We start from the raw sequence: 8,607 nt of genomic DNA on the forward strand, positions 1-8,607 counted from the left end.
TAGTGATTTAGCTAACATAGATCTGTAGATTTAGTGACTTAGCTAACATAGATCTGTAGATTTAGTGACTTAGCTAACATAGATCTGTAGATTTAGTGACTTAGCTAACATAGATCTGTAGATTTAGTGACTTAGCTAACATAGATCTGTAGATTTAGTGGTTTAGCTAACGTAGATCTGTAGATTTAGTGACTTAGCTAACATAGATCTGTAGATTTAGTGACTTAGCTAACATAGATCTGTAGATTTAGTCACTTAGCTAACATAGATCTGTAGATTTAGTCACTTAGCTAACATAGATCTGTAGATTTAGTGACTTAGCTAACATAGATCTGTAGATTTAGTGACTTAGCTAACACAGATCTGTAGATTTAGTGACTTAGCTAACATAGATCTGTAGATTTAGTGGTTTAGCTAACGTAGATCTGTAGATTTAGTGATTTAGCTAACATAGATCTGTAGATTTAGTGACTTAGCTAACATAGATCTGTAGATTTAGTGATTTAGCTAACATAGATCTGTAGATTTTGTGATTTAGCTAACATAGATCTGTAGATTTAGTGATTTAGCTAACATAGATCTGTAGATTTAGTGACTTAGCTAACATAGATCTGTAGATTTAGTGACTTAGCTAACGTAGATCTGTAGATTTAGTGGTTTAGCTAACGTAGATCTGTAGATTTAGTGACTTAGCTAACCTAGATCTGTAGATTTAGTGACTTAGCTAACATAGATCTGTAGATTTAGTGACTTAGCTAACATAGATTTGTAGATTTAGTGACTTAGCTAACATAGATCTGTAGATTTAGTCACTTAGCTAACATAGATCTGTAGATTTAGTCACTTAGCTAACATAGATCTGTAGATTTAGTCACTTAGCTAACATATCTGTAGATTTAGTAACTTAGCTAACGTAGATCTGTAGATTTAGTGACTTAGCTAATGTACTATACATCTGTAGATTTAGTGACTTAGCTAACGTAGATCTGTAGATTTAGTGACTTAGCTAATGTACTATAAATCTGTAGATTTAGTGACTTAGCTAACATAGATCTGTACATTTAGCTAACGTGATGCAGAAAAACAGAATGGGAATTTTCTTTTACATTTCAAATCTCTGACATGCACTCGACAGCGACATGGTTTCCCCTGAGAGAAATAACATCTGTCAGACAGTAGCTGATAAGAGCGTCTGCTAAATGACGTAAATGTAAATGTAAATGTAGCGGTGCCTCTGCCAGGTGAGTGTATCAGATAGTAGCGGTGCCTCTGCCAGGTGAGTGTATCAGATAGTAGCGGTGCCTCTGCCAGGTGAGTGTATCAGATAGTAGCGGTGCCTCTGCCAGGTGAGTGTATCAGATAGTAGTGGTGCCTCTGCCAGGTGAGTGTATCAGATAGTAGCGGTGCCTCTGCCAGGTGAGTGTATCAGATAGTAGCGGTGCCTCTGCCAGGTGAGTGTATCAGATAGTAGCGGTGCCTCTGCCAGGTGAGTGTATCAGATAGTAGCGGTGCCTCTGCCAGGTGAGTGTATCAGATAGTAGCGGTGCCTCTGCCAGGTGAGTGTATCAGATAGTAGCGGTGCCTCTGCCAGGTGAGTGTATCAGATAGTAGCGGTGCCTCTGCCAGGTGAGTGTATGCGTTTCTCACCCTGTACGTGTCCATGTGTTTTCGGGTGTGTTTCAGGTGTACACAGCGTCGGGCCCCAATGGAACCACAGGGAAAACCTTTAAAGTTCACCTCCAGCTCTGGGATACAGCTGGACAGGAGAGGTACTGGAACTGCATTGGAAAGCATTGCATATAGCTCACAAAGTGTTACAAATGTGCTTTATAATGCATTATAAAGAGAGAGGGTAGTCATGGGAATAGCTATTTTACCTAAGCTTTGCTTAGCATGAAATCATAGACAAACCACTGCTGCCATTCAGTTTGTAGCTTGATGTTTTGTTTAACTACACTATCTCAAGCTCTCACGACGTGAGATTCTCTCAAGGTATCACTCCCCCTCCCCCTACCTTGTGAGAATGATGCTTGATGTAGTTCTACAAGGCCTTAACAAGCCATAACGATCAGGCGTCTCCACAGCGTCTTCACAGAATCTGGCTGTGATGCTGGAGGGTCTGACACCTCCGTACGTACGAGAGAGAAACTGACGTGTCTTGTTCATCTAAAAAAAAAAGCCTCAACGAGAGACAGACTGAGGCTGTGTCCCTAACGGGACCATATTCCCTATGTTGTCCAGAGCCTGGATAAAAGTTGTGCACTACATAGGGAATAGAGTGAAAGCTTCTTGAGAGTCAACCGCTCTACGTTCAAACCAGTTTTCATTTTGGCACTCTTTAAAAAAAAAAATAGTTTAGTGTAGTCTTAGTCATTTTTACTGAAATAAAGTCACATTTTTGTCATTTGAATAATGATTGTCTAGTTATTGTCAAAATGATTAAAACAACGGGCCATTATTATTTGAAAATTATTACTATTTTTAAAACAAGCCATATAAAGTTGGTTGCAATTTCAGTTTAATCCACCAGAAAAGACAGAACAAATAATACAACAAATATTGTGGTTAAACTGAAATATACTAATTGATTAAAAAAACATAATTTTTCCATAACATTTTAATAAAAGGTATAATCTTTGTAAATGATATCATAAATAGGACTGGTGGAGTAATGTCATACATGCAGCGAACAAAAACATATGGATATGTCTGCTCTACCCAAAATTACAACCAAATAATTGCAGCATTACCGCGAAAATGCAAGAGGAAAGTGGAAGGAGGAGAAAGTAAGGAACTTGTCTGTCGGCCCTGCATTAAAGAACATAATTGGTTAAAGAAAATTGTGATAAATAAAAAATAATACCAGTCAAAAGTTTTGACACACCTACTCATTCAAGGGTTTTTCTTTATTTTTACTATTTTCTACATTGTAGAATAATAGTGAAGACATCAAAACTATGAAATAACACATATGGAATCATGTAGTAACCAAAAAAGTGTTAAACAAATCAAAATATATTTTATATTTGTGATTCTTAAAATAGCCACCCTTTGCCTTGATGACAGCTTTGCACACTCTTGGCATTCTCTGAACCAGCTTCACCTGGAATGCTTTTCCAACAGTCTTGAAGGAGTTCCCACATATGCTGAGCACTTGTTGGCTGCTTTTCCTTCACTCTGCCGTCCGACTCATCCCAAACCATCTCAGTTGGGTTGAGGTCGGGGGATTGTGGAGGCCAGGTCATCTGATGCAGCACTCCATTACCCTCCTTCTTGGTAAAATAGCCCTTACACAGCCTGGAGGTGTGTTGGGTCATTGTCCTGTTGAAAAACAAATGATAGTCACACTAAGCCCAAACCAGATGTGATGGCGTATCGCTGGAGAATGCTGTGGTAGCCATGCTGGTTAAGCGTGCCTTGAATTCTAAATAAATCACAGACAGTGTCACCAGCAAAGCACCCCCACACCATATCACCACCTCCTCCATGCTTTATGGTGGGAACTACACATGCAGAGATTATCCGTTCACCCACACCGTGTCTCACAAAGACATGGCCGTTTGAACCAAAAATCTCAAATTTGTATTCCAGACCAAAGGACACATTTCCACCGGTCTAATGTCCATTGCTCGTGTTTCTTGGCCCAAGCAGGTCTCTTCTTCTTATTGGTGTCCTTTAGTAGTGGTTTCTTTGCAGCAATTCGACCACGAAGGCCTGATTCACACAGTCCCCTCTGAACAGTTGATGTTGAGATGTGTCTGTTACTTGAACACTGTGAAGCATTTATTTGGGCTGCAATTTCTGAGGCTGTTAACTCTAATGAACTTATCGTCTGCAGCAGAGGTAACTCTGGGTCTTCCATTCCTGTGGCGGTCCTCATGAGAGCCAGTTTCACCATAGCGCTTGATGGTTTTTGCGACTGCACTTGAAGGAACTTTAAAAGTTCTTGAAATGTTCCGTATTGACTGACCTTCATGTCTTAAAGTAATGATGGACTGAGTTTCTCTTTGCTTATTTGAGCTGTTCTTGCCATAATATGGACTTACTCTTTTACCAAATAGGGCTATCTTCTGTATACCCTCCCTACCTTGTCACAACACAACTGATTGGCTCAAAGGCATGAAGAAGGAAATAAATTCCACAAAATAACTTTTAAGAAGGCACACCTGTTAATTGAAATGCTGTCACGACTTCCGCCGAGGCTGCCTCCCCTCATTGTTCGGGCAGGTTTCGGCGTTCGTCGTCACCGGCTTACTAGCTGCTGCCGATCCATTTATCATCACTCCACTAGTCTTGTCTAATTAATCACACACACCTGGTCCTTATCCCCAATTAGTCATTGTATAAGTGTTCCCTCTGCTTCCTTGTCTGTGTGGGTGATTGTTTGTAGTGAGCTGTGTGTGGCTCGGTTGAGCTGCCCTTACCTTATTGTTGCCAGGGTAGATATTTCCCCTGTGCCTGAGTTTTGTTGTCTCAATTGTGCTTTCACTGTTTATCGACGGAATAAACTTTTTGGATGCATATTACTCTCCTGCGCCTGAATGCATTACAAATGCATTCCAGGTGACTACCTCATGAAGCTGGTTGAGAGAATGCCAAGAGTGTGCAAAGCTGTCATCAATGCAAAGGGTGGCTACTTTGAAGAATCTCAAATATAAAATATATTTTGATTTGTTTAACACTTTTTTGGTTACTAAATGATTCCATATGTGTTATTTCATAGCTTTGATGTCTTCACTATTATTCTACAATGTAGAAAATAGTAAAAATAAAGAAAACCCTTGAATGAGTAGGTGTGCCCAAACGTTTGACTGGTACTGTATATATATATTTACCCAAAAATATATGTGGGATTGGAAATTATGCAGACAATTACATTGATGGAAGCTACAAACTATCTGCAATATTAAAGTTGATCTACCCCCCAAAACAACAAAAATATATAGGAAAATGCATATGCATCGGCTCTAATATGTGTAAGAGTGTTCTACATGCAACGTATTAAATGTTTTGAATAAATCGTCACCTTAGAAAGCGTTCATTTCGTTGTTTTGGCTTTGACACAACATCCACAACGACCATGTTTCCCACTCAGTTTCAACCTGTTGTTGAACTTCTTTCTCCAAATTGATGTAAAAAATGTTTTGCCTAATGGTGAGTTTTAAAAAGCATTATGTTTTGATGATTAGTGTTTCGTGTGATTTTCGATTGCATTTGCATTGACGTCAGAGTGGTTAGAGGGACAGTAGAGCCCTGAGTACCAGGCCATTAGGACCTGATGGTTAGAGGGACAGTAGAGCCCTGAGTACCAGGCCATTAGGACCTGATGGTTAGAGGGACAGTAGAGCCCTGAGTACCAGGCCATTAGGACCTGATGGTTAGAGGGACAGTAGAGCCCTGAGTACCAGGCCATTAGGACCTGATGGTTAGAGGGACAGTAGAGCCCTGAGTACCAGGCCATTAGGACCTGATGGTCAGAGGGACAATAGAGCCCTGAGTAGCAGGCCATTAGGACCTGATGGTTAGAGGGACAATAGAGCCCTGAGTACCAGGCCATTAGGACCTGATGGTTAGAGGGACAGTAGAGCCCTGAGTACCAGGCCATTAGGACCTGATGGTTAGAGGGACAGTAGAGCCCTGAGTAGCAGGCCATTAGGACCTGATGGTTAGAGGGACAGTAGAGCCCTGAGTACCAGGCCATTAGGACCTGATGGTTAGAGGGACAGTAGAGCCCTGAGTACCAGGCCATTAGGACCTGATGGTTAGAGGGACAGTAGAGCCCTGAGTAGCAGGCCATTAGGACCTGATGGTTAGAGGGACAGTAGAGCCCTGAGTACCAGGCCATTAGGACCTGATGGTTAGAGGGACAGTAGAGCCCTGAGTACCAGGCCATTAGGACCTGATGGTTAGAGGGACAGTAGAGCCCTGAGTACCAGGCCATTAGGACCTGATGGTTAGAGGGACAGTAGAGCCCTGAGTAGCAGGCCATTAGCGACCTGATGAGCGTTAGCGAGTTGGGTGCTACCAACGCATGTCCAGAGTGCATAAAAGGAGATTACCGTGACTCAACGGTCATGTGGAATTTTGACTGCGGTCACGACTCATGACGGGTGGTGTGGCGGTAATATGGTCACCGCAATGGTCCTCTGTGCTCCAGTCCAAGTCCGAGTCACCAATTGTCGAGTCACGAGTCCCTATGGCTGAAGTCCGAGTCCCAGTGCTCCAGTCCGAGTCACTGAGTCCAAATAAAGTTATTAACCAGTCAGATATAGTGTAGTGGTAAGAGGAGTTATTAACCAGTCAGATATAGTGGTAAGAGGAGTTATTAATCAGTCAGATATAGTGTAGTGGTGAGAGGAGTTATTAACCAGTCAGATATAGTGGTAAGAGGAGTTATTAATCAGTCAGATATAGTGTAGTGGTAAGAGGAGTTATTAACCCAGTCAGATATAGTGTAGTGGTAAGAGGAGTTATTAACCCAGTCAGATATAGTGTAGTGGTAAGGGGAGTTATTAACCCAGTCAGATATAGTGTAGTGGTAAGAGGAGTTATTAACCCAGTCAGATATAGTGTAGTGGTAAGAGGAGTTATTAACCAGTCAGATATAGTGTAATGGTAAGAGGAGTTATTAACCAGTCAGATATAGTGTAGTGGTAAGAGGAGTTATTAACCCAGTCAGATATAGTGTAATGGTAAGAGGAGTTATTAACCAGTCAGATATAGTGTAGTGGTAAGAGGAGTTATTAACCAGTCAGATATAGTGTAGTGGTAAGAGGAGTTATTAAACCAGTCAGATATAGTGTAGTGGTAAGAGGAGTTATTAACCCAGTCAGATATAGTGTAGTGGTAAGAGGAGTTATTAACCAGTCAGATATAGTGTAGTGGTAAGAGGAGTTATTAACCCAGTCAGATATAGTGTAGTGGTAAGAGGAGTTATTAACCAGTCAGATATAGTGTAGTGGTAAGAGGAGTTATTAACCCAGTCAGATATAGTGTAGTGGTAAGAGGAGTTATTAACCCAGTCAGATATAGTGTAGTGGTAAGAGGAGTTATTAACCCAGTCAGATATAGTGTAGTGGTAAGAGGAGTTATTAACCCAGTCAGATATAGTGTAGTGGTAAGAGGAGTTATTAACCCAGTCAGATATAGTGTAGTGGTAAGAGGAGTTATTAACCCAGTCAGATATAGTGTAGTGGTAAGAGGAGTTATTAACCCAGTCAGATATAGTGTAGTGGTAAGAGGAGTTATTAACCCAGTCAGATATAGTGTAGTGGTAAGAGGAGTTATTAACCCAGTCAGATATAGTGTAGTGGTAAGAGGAGTTATTAACCCAGTCAGATATAGTGTAGTGGTAAGAGGAGTTATTAACCCAGTCAGATATAGTGTAGTGGTAAGAGGAGTTATTAACCCAGTCAGATATAGTGTAGTGGTAAGAGGAGTTATTAACCCAGTCAGATATAGTAGTGTGGTAAGAGGAGTTATTAACCCAGTCAGATATAGTGTAGTGGTAAGAGGAGTTATTAACCCAGTCAGATATAGTGTAGTGGTAAGAGGAGTTATTAACCCAGTCAGATATAGTGTAGTGGTAAGAGGAGTTATTAACCCAGTCAGATATAGTGTAGTGGTAAGAGGAGTTATTAACCCAGTCAGATATAGTGTAGTGGTAAGAGGAGTTATTAACCCAGTCAGATATAGTGTAGTGGTAAGAGGAGTTATTAACCCAGTCAGATATAGTGTAGTGGTAAGAGGAGTTATTAACCCAGTCAGATATAGTGTAGTGGTAAGAGGAGTTATTAACCCAGTCAGATATAGTGTAGTGGTAAGAGGAGTTATTAACCCAGTCAGATATAGTGTAGTGGTAAGAGGAGTTATTAACCCAGTCAGATATAGTGTAGTGGTAAGAGGAGTTATTAACCCAGTCAGATATAGTGTAGTGGTAAGAGGAGTTATTAACCCAGTCAGATATAGTGTAGTGGTAAGAGGAGTTATTAACCCAGTCAGATATAGTGTAGTGGTAAGAGGAGTTATTAACCCAGTCAGATATAGTGTAGTGGTAAGAGGAGTTATTAACCCAGTCAGATATAGTGTAGTGGTAAGAGGAGTTATTAACCCAGTCAGATATAGTGTAGTGGTAAGAGGAGTTATTAACCCAGTCAGATATAGTGTAGTGGTAAGAGGAGTTATTAACCCAGTCAGATATAGTGTAGTGGTAAGAGGAGTTATTAACCCAGTCAGATATAGTGTAGTGGTAAGAGGAGTTATTAACCCAGTCAGATATAGTGTAGTGGTAAGAGGAGTTATTAACCCAGTCAGATATAGTGTAGTGGTAAGAGGAGTTATTAACCCAGTCAGATATAGTGTAGTGGTAAGAGGAGTTATTAACCCAGTCAGATATAGTGTAGTGGTAAGAGGAGTTATTAACCCAGTCAGATATAGTGTAGTGGTAAGAGGAGTTATTAACCCAGTCAGATATAGTGTAGTGGTAAGAGGAGTTATTAACCCAGTCAGATATAGTGTAGTGGTAAGAGGAGTTATTAACCCAGTCAGATATAGTGTAGTGGTAAGAGGAGTTATTAACCCAGTCAGATATAGTGTAGTGGTAAGAGG

At 40.7% G+C, this 8,607-nt stretch overlaps 1 protein-coding gene across 1 annotated transcript in view; it reads left to right on the forward strand.

Moving 5' to 3' along the window:
- The window catches only part of LOC311117802 (ras-related protein Rab-27B), a gene marked incomplete at its 3' end in the record, with an annotated part of 22,855 nt that extends 21,086 nt beyond the window's left edge, over positions 1–1,769 (forward strand). Inside the window, exon 4 of the mRNA XM_084192712.1 lies at positions 1,684–1,769. Within this exon, the coding sequence (XP_084048838.1) occupies positions 1,684–1,769 (86 nt within the window). The remainder of the gene's footprint in view (positions 1–1,683) is intronic.
- Positions 1,770–8,607: the final 6,838 nt, after the last annotated feature.

This window comes from Coregonus lavaretus (assembly GCF_964263955.1).
Source record: "Coregonus lavaretus genome assembly, contig: HAP1_SCAFFOLD_1899, whole genome shotgun sequence".
In the NCBI taxonomy this organism is placed as follows: domain Eukaryota; kingdom Metazoa; phylum Chordata; class Actinopteri; order Salmoniformes; family Salmonidae; genus Coregonus; species Coregonus lavaretus.